This window comes from Mobula birostris, chromosome X, assembly GCF_030028105.1.
Source record: "Mobula birostris isolate sMobBir1 chromosome X, sMobBir1.hap1, whole genome shotgun sequence".
Classification (NCBI taxonomy): Eukaryota; Metazoa; Chordata; class Chondrichthyes; order Myliobatiformes; family Myliobatidae; genus Mobula; species Mobula birostris.
Genome location: NC_092402.1, coordinates 66769573 through 66793195, shown reverse-complemented (window position 1 = coordinate 66793195; position 23623 = coordinate 66769573). Strand labels below are relative to the sequence as shown.

At 42.5% G+C, this 23623-nt stretch overlaps 1 protein-coding gene across 13 annotated transcripts in view; it reads right to left on the bottom strand.

Moving 5' to 3' along the window:
- The window catches only part of kmt2d (lysine (K)-specific methyltransferase 2D), a 247310-nt gene that overhangs the window by 37626 nt on the left and 186061 nt on the right, over positions 1-23623 (bottom strand). For 9 of the 13 annotated variants that reach the window (XM_072248869.1, XM_072248878.1, XM_072248880.1 and 6 more), the window contains 8 exons: positions 21821-21944; positions 21531-21618; positions 18741-18807; positions 13094-13326; positions 7310-12208; positions 5049-5201; positions 4501-4665; positions 3222-3363 (listed from right to left, as the gene is read on the bottom strand). In XM_072248869.1, the coding sequence (XP_072104970.1) occupies positions 3222-3363; positions 4501-4665; positions 5049-5201; positions 7310-12208; positions 13094-13326; positions 18741-18807; positions 21531-21618; positions 21821-21944 (5871 nt within the window). The remainder of the gene's footprint in view (positions 1-3221; positions 3364-4500; positions 4666-5048; positions 5202-7309; positions 12209-13093; positions 13327-18740; positions 18808-21530; positions 21619-21820; positions 21945-23623) is intronic. The other 4 variants (XM_072248876.1, XM_072248879.1, XM_072248881.1 and 1 more) reach the window with 2 other exon arrangements.

Below are 23623 nucleotides of genomic sequence, written 5' to 3'. Positions count from 1 at the left end.
GGATGATGGCGCCTAACGGCGACTCCTTTGCTTGCATCTTCGGAAACAACTCTATTTCTATCTTTCTTATCTCTATTTTTCCCTTTCAGGATTCTTTTGAAGACCCTGACTTGGAGTTACGCACTGACTTTGGTTCTTTGCGGCAACGAGACCCGCTCGCGGAGTCTCACAACTGGCTGCTATTTGACATGCGAAGGACGCGGCCTAGAAGACTAGTGCATCTTCAGGGTTCTGGGAATGGCAGATTTGAGATCGGTGCTGCCGCAGAAAACTGGTGTGTCGTTGGATACAGAAGATTGAAAGCAGCGAGCTGGCTGCTGGCTGTGTGCCCAGAGACCTAAGTCCTTAGGGCACAAAACTCGGAAGAAGCAGCACAACAGACTTTTAACACCATAAATCAGCGATTTGTTTTGTTATGTCTCCCCTCTCGCTATGAAACAGGGATACCTCTTTCTCCCTTATTAGAGAGAGAGAGAGCCTGTGGTATGTCAAATACCAGGTGAACGAGTAGTCTTTGGGGTACTGCAAGTCTGTGTCTTTATTGATGCTTTGCTGCACACTTGAGTGCTCAGTGGTAGGTGTCCATGCTTTTTTGCTGGTAGGGGAGTGGGAGGGGGTCATTGCTTTGCTGCCGCTTATGCGCGGGTGGGGCTTTAGGGGTTCAAACATTTAACTGTCATTCATTCTTTGGGTCACTCCTCTGTTTTCGTGGATGTTTGCAAAGAAAAAGATTTTCAGGATGTATATTGTATACATTTCTCTGGCATTAAATGTATCGATTGACCTATTGAAGATTTGGGTGGCACAGTAGAGTTTCTGCCTTACAACTCCAGTGATTGGGGTTCAATCCTGACCTCCAATCTCATCTGTGTCTCATTTTCCCTGAAATCGCATTCGTTTCCTCTGCGCGTTCTGATTTCCTTCCACACAAAGGTGTGCAGGCTGGCAGGTAATTGGTCACTGTAGATTATCCCAAGGTTGTGAGTGAGTGGGAGAAGCTGAGGGGGGAAGTTAATGGGAATGTTGGGAGAATGAAATTGGATAGGCAAAACCACTGTAAAAATACTTGCTTGATGGTCAGTATGGACTCAGGAGACCGAAAGACATGTTTCCATGCTGTATCTCTCTATGATTCCGTATGTGTAAGATTAGTTTGTTCAAAGGATTGCACTGAATTTCCAGGACATTAAACGCTAACATTAGAAAGGTTTTGCAAGTGCCCAGTACAGGATAAGTTTTAAAAATTGACAAATCTCCTATTAAAAACTTCTAAACCGTTTACCAGCCAGTGACTGGGAGATTTAGAGTCAAACAACATAGATACAAGCCTTTCACTCATCCCATTGGCATTGATTAACCAGCATCCATTTTTCTCTTGTATCACCATCAACTACTTCCCCCTTCTCCTCATTCCCCTGCCACCCATCTATATTAGTTACTAATTAATTGATGTCTTTGGGATGTGTTAAGAAACTGGAGCACCCAGCAGAAACCTACAAACACTGTTACAGTGAGAATGTGTAAACACCACACAGACAACATCAGAGATCAAGATCAAATCTGGGGGGGGGGGGGGGGGGGCTCTGGAGGAAAGCAGCAGAGTTAACCTATCTTTGTGCCACCCATAGAAAATGGCACATTTGCAATTATTTCATAATTGTTGTAGTTCAGTAGGGATAGCACAATTTAACTTGCTTCAATGGGGTGCACATAATTAACAGTCATAGTTACTTTATTGTTTGCTTTTGAGATCTGATGCCTAATATATTTCAGCCAGAACAGAGCAAACATTACATCTCATCACTTACAATGAAACTTATTTTATAAGACACAAAAGTAAGAATATGATTATTTGGAATATCCAAACCACTTTTCCTTCATTAAAATCAAACATTTAGTTTGCAAGGTAAGACGGAGGAGGATATAATCTCAACTCATAGCAAAATAGCGACAAGTTTTACAATTAAAAGAACATAAGCAGCTTTTGTCCAGTTTGTCTTCTCTGCAGTATTTACTATCATACTCACTGACATAACACTTCAACAAAGACCTTAACAAACTGGACTCAGTAGTTGTGAATGTCACAAGGAATCCTGACCAGGAGTAACAGAAGTAAGCCAATGCAAGCCAAACGTTGAACAACTTAATTAGATCATACCTAATTGGTATTTTGTCCGTGGTTACCCATCTTAGTTCATTGCTTTAATATCAGTGTATCAATAAAGCAACCAGCTTAGTTTTGAAATTTGCCATCGTTGCCTAGTCTCCAAAACCCATTGTTAAACTGCAGATTTCCACAACATTCATGTGAAGTATTACTTCCCAGCATCACCTTAAACGGCCTAGTCTTATTTTTCAATCTTTTCAATCTATGCCTTACTCTGGATTTACCTCACTTTAGGAATCCCCCCCCCCCCCCCCACAACCACAGTTTCTTTAACAATCTTAAACATTGCAATTAAACACCTTAATTTTCTTCACTGTAAAGTTCCAAAGGCAGCACCTTCCAGACCACGACCACCTAGAAGGACAAGAACAGCAGATACCCGTTTCCAAACATCTGCTTGGAAACAGATCCAAGTCCACCATCCTGACTTGGAAACTATCACTGTTCCTTCATTGTCGGTGGGTCAAAATCATGGAATTCCCTCCTAACAGCACTGTGGATGTACCTACACCCCAGGGACTGCAGTGGTTCAAGAAGGCAGCTCATCACCACCTTCTCAAGGGCAACTAAGAATGGGTAATAAATGCTGGCTTAGCTGGCAACACCCACATCCGGTAAATGAATTTTTAAAAAAGGAAATACAAGCCTAGTCCAACACAGCCTTTTTTCTACTACTCAGGCCCTTGGACTCCAGAATCAAAACTGCAACTTATTCCAAGGAAATATATTCTTCTTAAAGCCCTGAACTGAAAGCAGAGCACTGGTCTCACCAGAGCACCATGACATAACTTCTTACAGTTTCTATAAGGCCAAGTAATCAAAGATCTACACATGTAAAACAACAATTTGAATAGCACTGCATTCACAAGTTATTTTATTTCAATAACAGTAAAGTCCACACTTTCGTTTTATAATTTAATTCAGTCATGAAACATAACACCCTTAAGTCTCAATCAGGATATATATTAGCCTAAAGCTATAAACTCTTCTTGGAGGAGATTAATTAAAACCTTGTCTATTGTGCAAATAATTTTGCTCCAATCAATTTTCATACCTTTTTGTCCTTCGTGCTCTTTATGTCCTTCAGTCAACTCCTCAGAGGTGGCTAAACCATTTACCAGTTTCTGCTGGACAGAGGGAGGTGGTGTAGGAGGCAGCGATGAAGGTGGTGTTGGTGGGTTACTCAGGTTGTTCTGCTAAGGCAGACAGAAAAAATAATCTACTTAATTCTAGAATATTAAAAGGCAACCTTGTATTCAAGACCCAAGCTAGTATAGCTTTCTTTTGAGAGTTATAGAGCAGCAAATGTTTTTGGAAGAAAATCTTGCAGTTATGTACATAACACAACAAAACAAATGCAGTCAAGCAACACACACAAAATGCTGGTGGAACACAGCAGGCCAGGCAGCATCTATAAGAAGTTCAGTCGACATTTTGGGCCGAGACCCTTTGTCAGGACTAACTGAAAGAAGAGATAGTAAGAGAATTTCCAGCATCTGCAGGTTTTCTCATGTTTGTATTATGAAATCATTTGGTTTGAAATACTGAAATCTTCATAAATTCTACAAGCATACAAAATGTTTTACCAAAGGTCCTTGACTTTGATTACCACTATATTCTTAGGATTATTTTTGAGTTCATCAAGTCAGACCATTTCTGTCAGTAAGCCTCCACTCAACTATGCCCTAGACATTATTTTTATTACTAATTTACTCATTATAGCATTTAATTTCAGAGACACTTAAATCTCTCAGCTTTTACAGCTGGGAGCAGGGCTTCCCTGACTCTTAAAACTTTCAGGGGTAGAGTTTCCTTAACATTCAAAGTTCAACGTATTACCAAAGTACATAAATGTCAACATATAAAATCCTGAGATTCATTTTCTTGTGGGCATACCCCATAAATCCAAGAACCATAATAGAACCAATGAAACACTGCACCCGACAGGGCAGCAAACAACCAACGTGCAAAAGACAACAAACTGAGCAAATACAAAAGAAAAACAAAATAATAATGATAAATAAATAAATAATAAATATCAAGAACATGAGATAAAGAGTCCTTGAAAGTGAGTACATAGGTTGTGGAAACAGTTTGGATTCATTTTCAAGCCTAATGTTGTTTGAGTCAGATTGTTTGAGCCTGGGGCACCTAAAGCCAATAAAACAGGACCTCTGCAGCCAGACCAGTCAGATTATGCTTGCTTTCGAATCAAATGGGTTTTAGCAAAATTACCTAGATGCATTTTTCTGTCAGTAGAGATGGATCTTTTATATGAATCAAAGCAGCAAACTATACTAAACACAGCAGAGTGTAATTTCAGTCAGATATACCTTGTAGAGAAGTTGTGAGTAGTAATCTGGAACACTGTCTAGCACTGCGTTCCCAAAGGATCCTTTAAGTTGATTCTTGCTATTGAAAGGACTGCTCCCAAAGGGAGGAAAGTGGCCAAAATTCACCTCAACAGTAGGCTCCATCAAAGGGAGAAGGGACAATTGCTGGGGATAAAACAAAAAAGTAATTAACAACCACAATACAGAAAAATACATCTGCAGCACTATAAGTAATCTACAGCGTTATACACAAATAGCAACGTGACAATTTAACATGACTGCATAAGACAGTTTCAATCGTTATGTTAAATGATATTCAATTCTCACATTTTCTCCACATCATCTTTTTTCCCCTTTTTACTTTTGGTTCTGCAATGCATTGTGCAAACATTGTCATTTACCTTGATATCAGAGGGGTACTATACTGTGTAAAGCTCACATGAAAAGTATGAGGGAATTCTCAGAAATTAAGCAATATGATTCCACTGTAGAATCTCAGTTCCAAGATTTCAAACAATATTAAGTTATTTCACAGCATTGGCTGTTACCTGTTGTAACTGCTTCATGAGGGCATCTGTACTTTTTATTCCCTCATCCTTTCTACTCTTCTTTCGCGAGTTGCTGCCTCTGTCAGTTGTTTTCTGTGTCCTTTTTGTTTTTGGAGCCAAGCTTTTCTTGTTCATTTCTTGAAATTCCTTAATCTTGCATGTGCCACAAAACAAAGTAAAAAATAATTTCATAGTTAACATTTCCACTCAAGTACACTAAAGTACGTCACAAAATGCACACATTCAATGTCTGGTGTGCAGAAGTGAACAGTTTGCACACGTCCATATTAGACTGCTAAATGTGATCCAAAACTTAAGAAAAGGCAACTACTCTGATTTGTCACTTCTATTCACATATTAATTGTTCATAGAAGATTTCTTTCATTGAATGGAGAGCTTTAAAGTATAAAAAATGTGACAGTTTTTGTATGTAGAGAATGATAATCCTGAGTGAGATAGGAAGGAACACAAATCATATGTGAATAAATAAACCCAATATGAGGTGAAAAATATAAAGTGAAAATTAACTGGTCCTTTCCATTTTTACTATATTGAGGCATTGTACTGATGTGTCTTCTGCCACGAAGACGGATACAAAATATTTGTCTTATGCCTTAACTTCTTTTGCCCAGTCACTTCGCCAGTTGTTGTTTCTATGTAACTCTGATTATCTGGCTTTATCTCTTTTACATTGTTGCAGCAGCTTTTTAAAAAAAATACTCTTTTCTAACTCACTCTTATGTTCTTAACTCCATAACAAATAATTTGGTCATTCATTGATGTTTTTTCAAACTATTTTAATCTCTCTTCAGCAACATTATAACACTTTATTTAATTTATGCTAACCTCAGCATCTCTAGCTAGTCAAGGGTTACTTTTGCTTGTTACATTTTTATTTTTTGTTGTATATTTATTAAATTTAAAAGAACTTCATTGAATGCTTTCTATTATTTATGCACAAACACTTCACTCTAACTTCCTAACACAAGTAGCCAATGCAACCTTTAATACTACAGAATTGGCTTTAAGTTGCAAAATCTAAACAGACCAAATTAAAGTAACACCAAATTGACTGCAATCTGCAATAGTAACATAAATTCATTTCAGATTTATTAATGCAAATATGACATCAATCAAATAAGCAGATTATGGTACAATTCCACCATGTCTATTGTGGCTGGCCTGTGATCAGTTCAGATACTGCTATGTACAGATTAGTACAATTTCTCCACAAGGCAAATTTCCACTGCAATGACACAGGAGCAGAGTTAGACCATTCAGCCCATTGAGTCTACTCTGTCATTCAATCATGGCTGATTTTTCATCACCATTAACCCCATTCACCTGCCTCTCTCCATAACCTTTAATGCCTTTACTAATCAAGAACCTAAGAACCTCAGTTTTATATATACACAATGACTTGGCTCCACAGCTGCTTGTAACCATGAATCACACGCTCCTCACGTTAACCCTTTCATTCCTGGGATAATTCTCATGAACCTGCTATGCATCCTGAGCGCATCCCCTCTTACAAAAGGGGCCCAAAACTGCTCACGATACTCCAAATGCAGTCTAACCAATACTTTATAAAGCCTTTGTTGCATCTCTTTACAGGTTTGTCTTCCACAAATTTTGGTACCTTCACCCAAGACATTTATATAAACTGTAAAATGTTGTGATCCCAGCAGTGCTAATCAGAAAAAGACCTCTTTGTACAATAACGATGTTTAAGAAGCATTTGGGTATGTGGAATTACAATGTATGATTTGAATTCATAAATTGCCTATTATTCTTCCTAGACATTGGCTGTCCTGCTTTCTCTATTATAACCATTTTCTGTTTGGAGTAACAAAAAACTTTTCATGAACCCAGCATTTGAAATAACTATATGGAATATTTTTGAATGTATAAAGTGAAATGATATTACTTCATTTTACTGGTGACAAAAATCACAAAATATTCATTTCATGGCTTGAAGTTCAATACACAAAAGTAGAAAAGCAGCACTGGATGAGTGTAACTACATTAGAGACCAAACTTGGTGTCTATATAGAAACAAACAATGCTTGAAATACTCAGCAGATTTGGCCACAGCTGTGGGAAGAGAAACAGTGAACACTCTTCAGTTATGAAAAAGGGTCTTCTACTTCAAATGTTAACTGTTTCCCTTCCCACAGATGCAGCTTTTTTTCTAAGTTTGAGCTTTCCAGTTCCTGTAGTTTTACTGACTTTCAAACTTGTTGACAAGATTATAAACCAACCTCTGGATTTGCAGTTGCACCTTGAAGTTTCCGGTCTATCATCGCAGCCTTGCTTTCAATATGTCCTTTTAGAGCCAAGTGCGTTCCTTCTCCGGAGCGCTGTGCCACAAGCTGCAAGTTCTTTGTGCGTAATAGTTTCTGGAGAAGCAGCTGTCCAGCTTCAGATCTGGGAGCAAGAAAAGACTGGTCCCCTACATTTAAAGCATCGAAGGAATCAGTATTTAACTCATGTTTTAAATTTCCTTCAGAATATCCACAGCGAATTGCATCAATGTTTTCCTGTTTCACTGAGTGACCTGCACTTGTATCGGTGTCTTCAGCAGCAACTTCCTGCAAGTTGGAACAGCCATCTAGTCTTCCAATGACTCTCTGTGCACGTTCCTCTTGCCCATTGGTTTGATTCAACAGTGCTGATTCTGCACTGCATTCCTCCTTTGCAACTTGATTTGGGGGTGATACTGGGAAGTCAAATGTGCAAGCTTTTGACAACTTGTTTTGTACATGCATTTCCATATTAATTCTGCTTTGTGACTTTGTGGGAGAATTTTCTGCAGTGCCATGTGCTTTCAATGCAGATGCATCTAATTTGGAATCAGTCATCTTCTGGGGCAATATTCCAATAGCGTCTGCCATGCAAGCAGTACTTTCTTCAGATTCATGGTTTTTGAGTAATTCTGACTGTGGCTGTATTGTTGCTTCCAAGGTTTTGTTTTGCATTGATACATCTCCTAAATTGTTTTTATTTACCTCTGGAGGGAGCATTTGTGAACGACTGCAATGAGCTGGGGCAGGCACCAATTCATTTATTGACCCAGTGCTTTGCCTTGCTCGTTTGTTTTGAATTAAATGAGCCATCTCTTGTGGCTTCCCTCCATGTTCAGCTTTGATCTGCTGAACATAAACCATACCTGGACGAAGATGGCCTAAACCTATCTGTTGACTGGTCACTTGAACTGAACGCAAGCCTGCGTGATGCTGTTGAAATGACTGTGAAGTCATGGTGTTTGGATCTCCTGCTGCTCCATGCTGCTGAGATGTTGCAACACGCAGCATTCCTTGTAAACCAAGGCCATTATTCTGTTGGAGATTCGCTACAGAGGGCTGTACACGTCTCATTAATTGACTTTGCTGAGTCATTGGTCTCTGCTGCCCTGCAACACCTTGTTGCATTGTTTGCTGCACTGAAGTTGCTGACTGTGTTTGTAGATTCTGATACATAATACCCTGAGACTGTCCCAGTCCTACTGCACTCGTAGGCATGTTCTGAGTTGGTGTCTTGTTATGGTTCTGCCCTATCATGCACTGCGGAGGCAGCAAAGATTCCTGCTCTATTATAATTTGGGCTTGTCTCAATGTACCTGGAGGTGGCTGCTCTTGTTGCTGTTCGTGCTGATTCTCCTGCCTTGCCATACCAGATGCCTGCAAGCTCTGTCCACTAACCGCACCTAAACCCTGCATTCGCTGTCCTTGCCCCACAGTACCTGGAGACTGTCTCTGTACTATGAGGCCCTGCAGTTGCTGTTGTCCTTGGCCTTGCCCTAATATGCTCAGTGGACGTGGTTGTTGCGGTCCTTGCTCCTGGCTCAAAGTCTGTGACAGCTGTCCTTGCCCTGATGGGTTCTGTGCTTGTCCCTGTTTGGTTACAACTTGTGTCTGCAGCTGCCACTGTCCCATCAGGCCCTGGAACAGTTGGTGTTGCTGCCCTTGCCTCATCCCAATCAAACCTGGGGGCTGCTGCTGTTGCTTTGGCTGCCCCAATTGGCTTTGAAATTGGGATTGTCCCATCCCGACTGGGGCATGGGGTTGCTGATGTCCTAAGATCATTGTGCCCGGAAGGTGCAGCTGCTGCTGTGCCAGTGCAATCATGGCCGGAGGTTGCGTTTGTTGCTGTCCAATTCCCATCAGGGCTTGTCCTGGAAGCTGCAAACCCATTCCCACTGTTGCCTGGCATGCCGGTTGCTGTGGCACTATGTTGTATCCCGCAGCGGCCTGGGGCTGGGGCTGCTGACCCACGGCGGCCTGGGGTTGGGGCTGGGGCTGCTGACCCAAAGCGGCCTGGGCCTGCTGACCCACGGCAGCCTGGGCCTGGGGCTGCTGACCCACGGAGGGATGGGATTGAGGCCGCTGAGCCACGGAGGCCTGGGGAGAGGGTTGATGAGAAACGGAAGGCTGAGATTGCGGCCGCTGACCCACGGAGGCCTGGGGCCCGGGCGGCTGCTGACCCACAGAGGCCTGGGGCAAAGGCGGCTGCTGACCCACGGAGGCCTGGGGCCCGGGTGGCTGCTGACCCACGGAGGCCTGGGCAGGGGGCCGCGGACCCATGGAAGCCTGGGCAGGGGGCCGCGGACCCTCGGAGGCCTGGGCAGAGGGCCGCTGGCCCACGGAGGCCTGGGGCGTGGGCAGCTGCTGACCCACAGAGGCCTGGGGCGTGGGCAGCTGCTGACCCACGGAGGCCTGGGGCGTGGCCGGCTGCTGACCCACGGAGGCCTGGGGCGTGGCCGGCTGCTGACCCACGGAGGCCTGGGGCCCGGGCGGCTGCTGACCCACGGAGGCCTGGGGCGTGGCCGGCTGCTGACCCACGGAGGCCTGGGGCATGGCCGGCTGCTGACCCACGGAGGCCTGGGGCCCGGGCGGCTGCTGACCCACGGAGGCCTGGGGCCCGGGCGGCTGCTGACCCACCGAGGCCTGGGGCCCGGGCGGCTGCTGACCCACCGAGGCCTGGGGCCCGGGCGGCTGCTGACCCACCGAGGCCTGGGGCCCGGGCGGCTGCTGACCCACCGAGGCCTGGGGCCCGTGCGGCTGCTGACCCACCGAGGCCTGGGGCCCGGGCGGCTGCTGACCCACCGAGGACTGGGGCCCGTGCGGCTGCTGACCCACCGAGGCCTGGGGCCCGGGCGGCTGCTGACCCACCGAGGACTGGGGCCCGGGCGGCTGCTGACCCACCGAGGCCTGGGGCCCGGGCGGCTGCTGACCCACCGAGGCCTGGGGCCCGGGCGGCTGCTGACCCACCGAGGCCTGGGACCCGGGCGGCTGCTGACCCACCGAGGCCTGGGGCCCGGGCGGCTGCTGACCCACCGAGGCCTGGGGCCCGGGCGGCTGCTGACCCACCGAGGCCTGGGGCCCGGGCGGCTGCTGACCCACCGAGGCCTGGGGCAGGAGTGGCTGACCAATTCCTTGGGTCATTTGTTGTCCGATATCTTGCCCGAAAGTACTCTGTGGTTGGGATTGTACTTGCTGACCTACTGCCTCTTGGGGTTGAGATGATGGTTGTGGGTGTTGCCCTATCAAGCCCTGGAGTTGGGGGGTTTGTTGTCCCATTATTGACTGGGGCTGGGGTGGTGGGAGTGGAGCATTTGACTGCTGTCCCATTGCCATTGCAGCAAGAGGCTGCTGTTCCTGGCCCTGTCCAACTGCGCTCTGAGTCTGATGCTGATGACCCTGATCCACTGTACCCTGAGGTTGGGACTGCTGTCCTTGTTCTGCTGAAACTAGGGTCTGATGCTGCTGCCTTATGCTCTGCGTGACCATTCCTTGTGATTGATGTTGTTGCTGTCCTTGTCCTATTATACCTGGCAGCTGGTGCCTCAGGAATTGTAATGGAGTCTGCTGACTCATTATGCCTTGTGTTGCCAAGTGTTGTCCTAAAACATCTTGCGACTGCTGCCGCATCATACCCTGCATTCGAACATGATGCCCCATTGTGCTTTGTTGCTGACCTGGCAAAGGTGTGGAAAGTCTAAGGATGCTGTTTTGCCTGATAACGCTTTGTGGGTGAAGCTGCCCTGAAACTGTTTGAAGATGATGTTGTTGCAATGGCGTCATTGTTGCCAATTGCTGACTCTGTGAAACAATTCCTTGTTGAGGTCCTACAAGTCCCTGCTGTTGCAAAGCAGCATTGGGTGTCTGTTGCTGTAGAATTAGATTTTGTTGCTGCTGTTGAGAAGCAAGGACTTGCTGCTGACCTGCAAGACCTTGTTGGTGTGCCAACTGCTGTGCCATAAGACCTTGCTGAGGCCTTGGAGGCTTAGGTTGATTTGCAAGCCCCTGTTGGTGAGTTTGCTGATGCCCAAGGAGGCCTTGCTGTTGACCAATTGGCGAGATATGCTGTTGATTCATCAGCCTTAAGTGTTGTTGTTGAGGTGCCAGACTCTGTTGGTGCTGTGCTCCTGGCTGCTGCTGAGCCTGACCCATGCTGGTGTGCTGCTGTGGTAGTTGTTGTCCTACAATAGCTTGTTGCTGCTGGCTTGGCTGGTGTTGCGGCTGGACAACAATACCCTGCTGTTGTCCAATGAAGCCTTGCTGCTGCTGTTGGCCCATGATAGCTTGCTGTGATAATGTTGATTTGTTACCAACAATACCTTGCTGAGTTGTTGGCTGAAGCTGTCCAATGATACTTTGTTGCTGTAATTTTCCCATGATGCTTTGCTGCTGCGATGGCCCTACCAGCCCTTGCTGTTGAATAAGCTGCATTCTTTGTAGCTGCAGCTGTCTCTCTTGCAGGAGTCTATTTTCATTTGCAAGTGTCTGAGCAGCAGAATTCCCAGGAAAATAGCTAGTTGGAGTGGAAGATGATACAGTTGCTGTGGCAGATGGATATTCTTGTTGCTGTGTCACAGCTGATGCCAAGAAAGTTGGTCCTTGTTGAAGTGGCAGTCTTATATTTCCTGCATGTCCTATTAGTGTATTTTGTTGCTGAGCTAATGCTTGTGATCCAAGGATTGGTCCTCCTTGCTGTGCTAATGCTGCAGATAACATAGGTGCTGAAAGTTTGGGCATAACACGAGGATTTTGGGATGTGGCTGTCCCCATCACTCCTGAAGGGGATAAAGAACATTTCTGTTGTTGTTTATTCCGATATTCTGTCATAAGATTTGTATGTTCCTTTTGCTGTTTACGGACCTAAAACATAATTTTAGAAGAAAAACAAATTAAATAAAGCTGTTACAAAATCAGGATAATTTTATAATAAACCACTTAAATGGCACATACAAATTTCGGTGGACCCATAGATTTTCCAACCAAATTTAAGTAACAGGTAGTTCCGATATAACGTGTTTTCATAACACAAATTGGATACAATTCAACTGATGCATTGGGGAAGATCATTTGAATTATGTCGATTATGTGGTTATAGCGTAATCACAATTGGGAAAACCTGCTTTGGTCTGTGCTTAGAAGTCAGTTGTGCTGTAACTTGACTTTCTAGAATGAGGTTTCTCAGGAACGCAATGATCACATTGTAGCAGTACTTCTCAGATATGAGAGAAAAAAATTAAAGTTTACCTTCAACGTTAAAAAAGCTCATTCTACAAAATACCGACAATTTTTTTCTGATGGGGCAAAAATTGGTTCTATTAAGAAAGACTTTCATTTTAAAACAATGATAGCTTAGAGACTCATTTCTGCATATATGGAACTTCAACCACATACAGTATATTGCTTCAAGAGAATATAAGAGCTTGAGATGAAATTTACTTCACAAAGGGGTGAAGTACAATTTCAATGAATGCTTGCTCCACACATGGAGGGATTACAAAAAATAAATAGGCAAAGCAAAAGCATCCAAATGTACCATTGCACATGTATAGCTGACTCATCAGAAAGGTGGCAACATACTTGATGAAAAGACAGATGCAACAATCCCTTTCACTTAACCCTTTAACACATTACAATGCTAGATGCTACAACTACTTAATAGAAATGAAGAAAAAAATCAAGGAAACAAAGGAAAATATTAGGCTAAGCCAACCATTGTTCAAAAATCTCTCATATTCTAAACTGCACCTGATCAAGTTGTTTCTGGATTTTACTTTGTTGTTCTGTAACTCGTTTAAGTTTCTCTGCATCAGCCTCAGGAAATTCACGCCCTGCTTTCTTGGCTGTCCGTTGTTTGGCACATAATGCTTTTCTGGACTTCCTATGGACACCAATCTGCTCTTCCAAAAACTTTAGCTGCATCTGAAGTAGCTGTTGAGTGTGAAGCAGCCATTCTTCATATTGGCGATGTTCTGCCTCATCTAATGCACAAGAACCAAATGCATAATTAGGCAACTACTGCAAACACACAAAACATAATATCTCTGTCTACTTTCCTTCATAACAGTTGCCTAATTAATAGCACTAGATGATAAACTTAGCACCTAACAAGGATAGAAAAAAATGGCATTAGTTTTTTCTCGTGATTGGTTTCTGAAATTAAAGCAAAATACTGTTATCAACCCAAAAATAACATTCCCTTCATGCAAATTCATAAATGGAGTCATTTTGCTCTTGATAAATCTGAGTGTCAAAAATGAAATATCTGACAATCAGATCAGAACTGAGGTGAGTGTTCAGAGTAAATTTATAATCAAAGTACATATATGTCACCATATACAGTTGCAAGAAAGTTTGTGAACCCTTTGTAGTTACCTGGTTTTCTGCATATGTGGTCTGATCTTAATCTAAGTCACAATAATAGACAAACACAATCTGCCTAAATTAATAACACACAATCGTACTTCTTCTTAACACTGAGTACACCATTTAAACAATCACAATCTAAGTTGAAAAAGTATGTGAACCTCTAGGGTAATACCTTCTACAAAAGCTATTTGGAGTCAAGTGTTCCAATCAATGAGATAAGATTGTAGGTATGGGTTGTAGAAATGCCCTGCCCTTTCAAAAAGACACACAAAGTCAGGTTACTGACAGAGTCTGTTCTTCTCAACAGAAATCTTCTTATGTCCACCACACCTCAATCAAAACTACCTTCAGAGGACCTCAGAAGAAGAATTGTAGAGATGCATGAAGCTGGAAAAGGTTACAAAAGCATTTCTAAAGACCTGAGCGTTCATCAGTCCACAGTAAGATAAATTCTCTACAAATGGAGGAAATTCAGTACTGTTGCTACTCTCCCTAGGAGTGGGCGTCCTGCAAAGATCACACCCAGAGCACAACGTGCAATGCTGAAGGAGGCGAAAAAGAACCCAAGGGTAACAATGAAAAACCTGCAGAAATCTCTAGAACTTGCTAAAATCTCTGTTCATGTGTCCACTATAAGAAAAACACTCAACAAGAATGGCGTTCATGGAAGGACACCATGGAGGAATCAACTGCTCTTAAAAACAAAACATTGCTGCACATCTCAGGTTTGTAAAAGACCACCTGGATGTTCCATAACATTTCTGGGACAGCGTTCTGTGGACAGATGAGACAAAAGTTGAACTTCTTGGCAGAAATGCACACCACTATGTTTGGAGGAAAAAAGGCACTGTACACCAACACCAAAACCTCATCCCAACTGTGAAGCATAGTGGAAAGAGCATCATGGTTTGGGGCTGCTTTGCTGCCTCAGGGCCTGGACAGCTTGCAATCATTGAGGGAACAATGAATTCAAAACTGAATCAAGATATTACAGGAGAATGTCAGGGTGGCTGTCCATCACCTGAAACTTAATAGAATGTGGATGATGCAACAAGACAATGACCTGAAACACAAGAGTAAATCAGCAACAGAATGATTTAAAAAGAACATTTGTGTTTTGGAATGGCCAAGTCAGAGTTCAGATCTTAACCCAATTGAGATGCTGTGACATGTGCAAGGCATCCCAAAATTATTGATGAACAGAAACAGTCTTGTAAGGAGGAATTGTCTAAAATTTCCTTCTCATCGTTGTGCAAGTCTGGAGACTTTTGGAGACTTCTCTGTTCAAGGCCGTGACGCAATCAGTTAATTTACTCTCCCACTGCACATCTATAGAAGTCTGTCAAAGTTTTAGAAGACCTGCAATGTTACGGCATTTGCGTGCTGGACCCAGGATAGGAGAGATCCTCTGAAATGATAACACTGAGGAATTTAAAGTTGCTGACTCCCTCCCTTAAAGTTTCTGATCCTCTGATGAGGATTGGACCTCGTGTTTCCTCCTCCTATAGTCAATAAACAGCTCTTTGGTCTTGCTGACATTGAGATGGAGGTTGTTGTTATGGCTCCACTCAGCCAGGTTTTCAATCTCTGATTTGTCACCACCTTTGATTCGGCCTACAACAGTGGTGTCGTTAGCAAATTTAAATATTACATTGGAGCGGTGCTTAGGTTCACAGTCATATGGATAAAGTGCATAGAGCAGGGAGCTAAGTACACAGCCTTGTGGCTCACCTATATTGATGGTGATTGGGGAATAGACGTTGTTGCCAATCTGAACTGAATGGGGTCTGCAATTGAGGATCCAGTTGCACAAGGAGGTATTGAGGCCTAGGTCTTGGAGCTTATTGATTAGTTTTGAGGGGATGATAGTATTGAATGCAGAGCTGTAGTCAATGAAGAGCATCCTGTTGTATTTATCTTCTGATGGCAAGGGTCTTGGTCCAAAACATTGACTCTTCTCCATAGATGCTGCCTGGCCTGCTTAGTTCCTCCAGCATTTTGTGCACGCTGCTTAGATTTCCAGCATCTGCAAATTTTCTCATGGTTCTGTATCTTCACTGTTCAGACGTTCCAAGGTTGAGTAAAGCACCAATGAAACGGCATCAACTGTAGACTTGTAGGTAGGTAAACTGGAGTGGATCCAAGTCACTTCTCAGGCAGGAGTTGGTATGTTTCATCACCAACCTCTCAAAGCCCTTCATCACTGGATGCAAGTGCGACTGGATGATAGTGATTGAAGCATGTGGGTATTTCAGACTGTTGAAGCAAGAGGTTAAAGATATCAGTGAACACCCTAGCCAGCTGATCAGCAAAGGTCTTCAGTAATCAGCTAGGTATTCCCTCAGGCCAGATGCTTTCCACAGGTGCACCCTTCTGACGGAACTCATGTTGGCCTCAGACTGAAATCATTGGGCTGTTGAGGGGCTGTGGCAGTTTGTGAATTCACGGAAAGCAGCATTCATCGGTCAAGGACCCCCACCATCCAGGCCATGCTCTCTTCTTGCTGCAGCCATCAGGAAGGAGGTACAGGAGCCCCAGGACCCACACCAGCAGATTCAGGAACAGTTATCATCCCTCAACCCCTCAATGAGGCTCTTGAACCAGAGGGGATAACTTCACTTACACCACATCATGCTTGTTCATGAGGCTGATGGTTGTAAGGTACTAACTCTTCCTGAACACTGTGGTGTGGGACCTAAGGCATCTATACCCTCTTCTTAATGGTAGCAGTTAGAAGAGAGCATGGCCTGGATTGCAGGGGTCAATGATGATGGATGTGGCTTTCTTATAAGTGCGCATGCACCAGTCGTGCATGCAGCCTGTTACAGCCATTCCGACTAGTTTTCTTACTTTTTAAACTTACGTTATTTATTGTATTTTTTTCACGGTAGCACGTTGAAGCTGCACCCTCTCTAACATGCTGGTGGAGAGAGTTTCATTTGGGTTTTTAGCGCTGGAAATAGCTACATTCGGACACGTCTCATTAGCAGGGCAGCAGTATGGTCGCATTGTTTATTCCAGGGACCAGCTGATTGAGCTTATGCCAGCTGGTTTAGCGAACAGACGGCGGACACCCTGGCTCAAATCTGGAGAAAAACACACAGAGGACGCAGAGGGGGATCACAAAGGTGAGGAAAGATGACCGGGTCGAGACAACAGAGACTTATGGAGAAGAGGAGTTCGATGGGTATTAAAATGGTCTAGTTGATGGCACCAGCCAGGAGTCAGAGAACATTTTGGGAGTGCAGTGTTATGTGTTTTACTGAAACAGGGCTGCACGAGGACATACCCCATCAAAACTTCTCCATGGATGGCTTCCAGGCCGTTTGGGCTGACCGGAAGTGCACTGAGAGCAGTAAGCGTAAAGGAGTTGGGGGCTTGCTGTTCTGGTTAACAACGGATGGTGCAATCCTGGTCATATTACGATCGAGGAACTTGTTTGTAGACCAGATATTGAACTTTTTGCTGTTGGACTCTGGCCATATTCCACCGAGATACAACACTGGGCGTCACGGGAGGTTGTTCCTGCCTGTGGCCATCGAACTTTGCAGCTCCTCCCGTGGATGGTCAGACACCCTGAGCCAATAAGCTGGTCCTGGACTTATTTCCATCTGGCATAGTTTGCATATTGTTGTTTGATTGTTTGTGGTTTTTGTATTGCTATATTTATGCTCTATTCTTGGTTGGTGCGGCTGTAATGAAACCCAATTTCCCTCGGGATCAATAAAGTATATCTACCTATCTATCTATCTATGTTAGTGTTCCTTGTAGATGTTTACAATGGTGAGGAGGGCTATGTCTGTGATGGACTGGACTGTGTCCACCACTTTTTGTAGCCTCTCCATTCTTAGGCATTGGTATTTCCATACCAGGCCATGATGCAACCAGTCAGGATACTCTCCACTGTGCACCTATAAACGTTGGTCAAAGTTTTAGATAACATGCCAAATCTGCGCAAACTTCTGAGAAAGTAGAGGTGCTGCAGTGCCTTCTTTGTAATGGTACTTCAGTGGTGGTCTCAGGACAGATCCTTTGAAATGATAACACCAAGGAATTTATAAGTTATTGATCCTCTCCATCTTTGATCTCCTAATGAGGACCTCTGGTTTCTTCCACTTTCTAGTTTCGGGCTGTTAAAATGCACTTTTATGAATGCAGTCTAAAAGTTTTAACATAGCTTGCCTACATTTAAAAAAATAATACAATTTGGGAAGGAATCCATTGCAACAAATTTAAGATTCATCTACTTTCACTTGGTGGCTGCCTAATGAAATTTGAGCACTACAATCTGGTTACAATCTTGGTCCTTGAACATTTTGTCCCCAGCCCAGAAAACATATAAAAATGGTTTATACAAATGTTCAGTGTACCTGAAAATATGGTTATGACACATGCAGCTACAGGCATATTTCCAGTTGAGCTTAAACCTGGTTGTCAGCTTAAATTAGAAATGTTGGGCAAATACAGTATATTTGTGCTTGAACAAAATCTAATCCTCTTGTCTCCTACAATAATACTGTAGGAGACAAGATAAGTTATACCATGATGAAAGAAACTGCTTCGAACAACTCAAATTGTCAGGCCAATTCTGCTTCTGCAGTCGTAATAATTACAAGAATTTCTGGGCAGATAAAATATTCTTCTAACAGCTGTGCAACATCTTTTCCTTCTGGAAGATGCTGGAAATAGCTTAGAAGTCTACAGTTATTTTTAAAGTACAGAGATGGGAATTAAATTCATATGAAGGAAAACATCTTGTACAGAATGTACAGCAATTCACACAGATTCCGTAAGGCATCTCTTGCCCATTAGCAAGTAACACCTTTTGGAAGCCTGCTAAAATTAAGGTACATATTTTTGACAAGATATAACAATTCAGCTGCTTAAATAAATTTGGCTTTTTATTCTATCTTTAAGTTGCTCTCTTTCAAATTAGCACACTTAACACTGCTTAGATTTTTAAAAAAGCTCTGAGCAACAAAACTTCAAACCGTCGCTCATTTTAGTAATAAAGCTAAAAACTTACTTATAAACCCCTGGACAAAGGTTGGTGGATTTGGCCGGGTCTGCACCTGTTCACTATTGGTTTCCTGCTGGGAAAATGGAAAACCCAACTATTAGTGGATTTGGACTGGTGCAAAACCAGTTTACACATCTTCAAACTTAGATTCAGAAATACTATCTGCAATTATATCTCTACACTAAGGATTTGGTCTTACACACTGGTTATTTTCCAATAAAATTATGTCCACTTAACAACCTCTTTATTTTTGTCAATCTTCTTCCCCCTTTGACTGCAACATACATATGCTTTATCATGCAACTCTTAGCAGCAAGAACAGGACTGAAGTTGTGGCGATGGTCTCTGCTCTGTACAATACCTTTTATTATGTTTTCAATTTCCATTAAGAGGTCTAAGGCATGGAAGACCATGAAAAGCAATAAAGGAGGAAATAGGAAAGGGAAGAAAGTGTGGAAGAAGCTTATTGAGAAAAGAAGGGAAGCAAAGATCAGGATGGAAGAAATTTGGACCAGACTTGCACTATGGCAAGAGACACATAAGATATGGAGCTTAGACTGTGAAAAGGCACAGATGGGCCATGACCTGACAGGTAATAAAACAATGGCTCTATACTTGAACAGCAGATTTATAGCTCAAAAGAACTGGAGTCTGGAAATCCTTTGTGAGATCCTAAATGCAATCAAGTCTAGAATGAGTTTAGGAATACTGAGGCTTTGGCAACACCCAAGAGTGACAGACTAAGGTCGAAAGAGCAAATGAGAATAGTCTCCGAGCGAGCTGAAAATACACAAATACACACTGCATATGAACCAGTACAATGTGCTGGAGTATGACATTTAGAGGGAAGGAATGCTGTTAATGGACTGGATTGTGGGACATCTTACTGGTTTCAGAATCAGGTTATTATGCATATGTTGTGAATTTTGTTGTTCTGTGGCAGCAGTACAATGCAAGATAAAAAAAAAATACAAAAAATTATAATTATAAATAAAGATTGCAAAACAAGAACAGCGAGGCTTTGTTCATACACCATTCAGAAATCTGATAACAGAGAGGAAGAAGCTATTCTTAAAACATTGAGTTTGGGTCTTCAGGCTTCTGTACTTCCTTCACTGGAGGGCTAGAAGCTACCCAGTACACACTAGTGGGTCCCATGCATCTGAGAATGGCAAAATAATGGAACGAGTGAAAGCATCGGACAAATCAGAAGGCATTGCTCCAATTTTACTACTGGCACACAGGTCAATAGCAGGTGCCATTTGATTGGCTCTCCACTCAATCCTGGAGCATAAGGACAGTGAAGATGCATAAATACAACAGGATGCTCTTCATTGACTACAGCTCTGCATTCTATACTATCATCCCCTCAAAACAAATCAATAGCTCCATGACCTTGGCTTTAATGCTTTAGAAGACACAGTTGCATAAGATTTCCTCACTTGTGGACCCAAGCTAGTTCAGATTAGCAACAACACCTCCTTCACAATCACCATCAGCACAGGTGCACCATAAGGCTGTGTGCTTAGCCCCCCACTCTACTCACTCTATACTTATGACTGCAAGGCCAAGCACAACTCCAACGCCATATTCAAGGTTGCTAATGACATCACTGTCACTGGCCAAATCAAAGGCGGTGACAAGTCAGCATATAGGGGGGAGACTGAAAATCTGGCTGAGTGGTGCCATAACAAAATTGCAGTCAACAGGATGAGTTGCAACGTAAAAGGGGAACAAAATCAAAAAGGGTGATGAATACAAGACTGCAGGTGTTATATTGAACTTGTAACTCATGTTACAAATTGGCATGTATGACGGTATGGGCATCACTGAGTTGTGGCTGAAAAAGGAACATAGCTGGGAGCTTAACATCCAAGAATATACATTGTATCAAAAGAACAAGCAAGCAGGCAGAGGGGGTGGGGTGGCTCTGTTGGTAAAAAAAAATTCAAATCATTAGACAGAGATGACATAAGGTCAGAAAGTGTTGCATCACTGTGGGTAGAGCTAAGGAGTTGTATACAGATCCCCAAACAGCAGTAAGGATGTGGTCTAAAAATTACAAATGGGAGATAGAAAATGCATGCCAAAAGGGCAATGTTACAATAGTCATGGGGATTTCAATATGCAGGTAGATTGGGAAAATCAGGTTGGTACTGGATTCCAAGAAGGGGGAATTTCTACAATGTCTATGATATGGCTTTATAGAGCAGTTCATGGTTCAGCCCACTAGAGGATCAGCTATTCTGAATTGGGTGTTGAGCAATAAACCAGAATTGATTAGAGAGCTTAAGGTTAAAGAGCCCTGAGGGGTACGTGATCATAATATGATCAAATTCACACTGAAATTTGAGAAGGAGAAGCTAAAGTCAGATGTATCAGTATTATAGTGGAGTAAAGGGAATTACAGAGGCAGGAGAGGAGTTGGCCAAAATTGATTGGGAAAGAACACTGGCAGGGAGGACCAGTCACGATGAAATAGCAGAGCAGACTTGATGGGCCAAATGGCCTAATTCTGCTCCTATATCTTATGGTCTTTTACAACCTCAACCCCAAAACACCTTTAGGATGATGGTTACTTAATAACTCATTGTTCTGATTTGTTGAAAAAAATGTGAACAGCAAAAAAGTGAATTTAGTCATAAATAGGTGGCACCGAATGTTCTTGTGCCTACGTCAGCAATTTTTCGCATTTCATTTGTCTCCTTTGCTATTGCTTTTTTTGGTACCCAATATAAGACTATAAAAACACCAGAAGAGTGACTTGAATGGAATCTTAAAGAGTGTCCGACATACCTGATTGTTTCCAGGTGGCAACTTAGTCTGAACCTCATTTGCTCCTGGAGCTCCAGCCAACCTTTGTGCAAGTAATGAAACCTGCTGTCTAAACCACCATAAAAAATGATTAATCATGAACATCTGTTCATGCCAAGTGACTTGTTAAAATTCAAAATTCTTTAAGTAAACTGGTATTTACTGAAACACTAATCCAGAACTGGATTATGTAATTATAAAATATTTTCACTTGTATTAATCATGCCTAATCCTGTTCCTTATTATTCTGAATAGAATCAATGAAAACCTACCTATTCATCCCAGGTGCTACAGTGATGTTCCCTTGTGCCATGACCTTTTTAATTCCCTTCAATGCCACCATTTTTGCTTTGGCAATGGGATCCATGATATCATCGGCTGCAAATTTATCCAAATCTACAAAGAAAGAGATTCTGGTAAAACTGTTCAAAATGTAGGTTCCTTAGAACACATTTTAAAGAAGCATTTCAATTTCAAAAATACTCATCCACCTTTAACAGCACTATCCCTCTCACTTATAAGTAATCTATTCCAAAGAACAGCTAGTAATGTGAAAAATGTTTTAATTGAATCCTTCACAAGAAGCAGCTAACAGTTTTAAATATACAGTACTAAATAAATTATCAGTCAAAAGCTCTCCAAACAAATAGCAAATGATGGCGGTAATGAGAGAGGACAGGATTGTAGTTGTTTCTTCGTGAAACGTGGGTGTCTTGCATAATTTAGACTTTAAAAAGGGAACAATTCTGATTGGGTTGGATGACTCCTGCCCACTTTTCAACCTGTGCAAGTGAAAAGTAATTTGTATGCTTTTGAAAACCTGCTCAAATTATGTATCCACTGGATGTTTCTTTGGCAAATCATATTCGAAATTTTCAAACTGTGAAACACACAAAGTTAAAACATGGGTCAACATGTTCATATTACATTGTGGAGGGTTCTCATTTATTTCCTATTGATGCTTGTCAATATGGGAAAACACCTGTAACTGCCTGCAACTGAGATAAAACACTGCTAATTCGATCAGATTTCAAATACTTTTGAAAAGAACAAAGGCATACCAGATGGACAGAAGAGAGAAAAGAGGTGGCCAAAGTAAATTACCTACCTGGTCAGATTATCTTCATTATTCATTGGAATTCATCCTTCACATACTGTAGGAGTAAAACCTAATGTGATAATTTGAGGAAACCACATGCTGAGCAAACACATGAAAATGTTGCCCAGGTGTTACAGATAGGTGATGCTGCAATCATCTTACTTCCACATTGTATGAAATCCTAAAACTTATACAACTGCAGACAATTAAATCTGAAGTTCTCTGAAACTAGTTCATCAGAATGTTTGGTAACAGAAAGGCAAGTGAAACTCTCCTGATAAATCACCATTTGTGGAGTAAAAACGAAGTTAATGTTTCAGGTCAATGATCCTTTATCAGAACGGGCTTTTCACAGTTTTGATAAAGTCACTGATCTGAAATATTAACTCCATTTTGTTCTCTCTGTATATAGTGTTTGATCTGCTGTATATCTAGCAATTTTTTTAAAATTCTGATTTTTTTTTCCCTTTTCAATAACCCAGAAAAACTCTCTCTTTCCACCATCATTTTCCTACGTGGATGAAGCGAGCATGCAAAAATACTGAAGAGTGCCTACTGGACAAAGCCAACCATCACCTACATATACTTTACTACAAAGGATAAAGTTCATAATCATATCCACGGTCTCGAGATTTTGGGTGTGGAAAGTCCCTGCATAAAGAATGAGGTGTGATAATAATTTGCAGAAGTTGCTGCCACACTTGCCAGCTAAACTTAGTTAGAAACATAGAAAACATACAGCACAATACAGACCCTTCAGCCCACAAAGCTGTGCCAAACACGTCCCTACCTTAGAACTACCTAGGCTTTACCCATAGCCCTCTATGTTTCTAAGCTCCATGTCGCCATCCAGGAGTCTCTTAAAAGACCCTATCATTTCCGCCTCCACTACCGTCACCGGCAGCCCATTCCACGCACTCGCCACTCTCTGTGTAAAAAACTTACCCAACATCTCCTTAGTACCTACTTCCAAGCA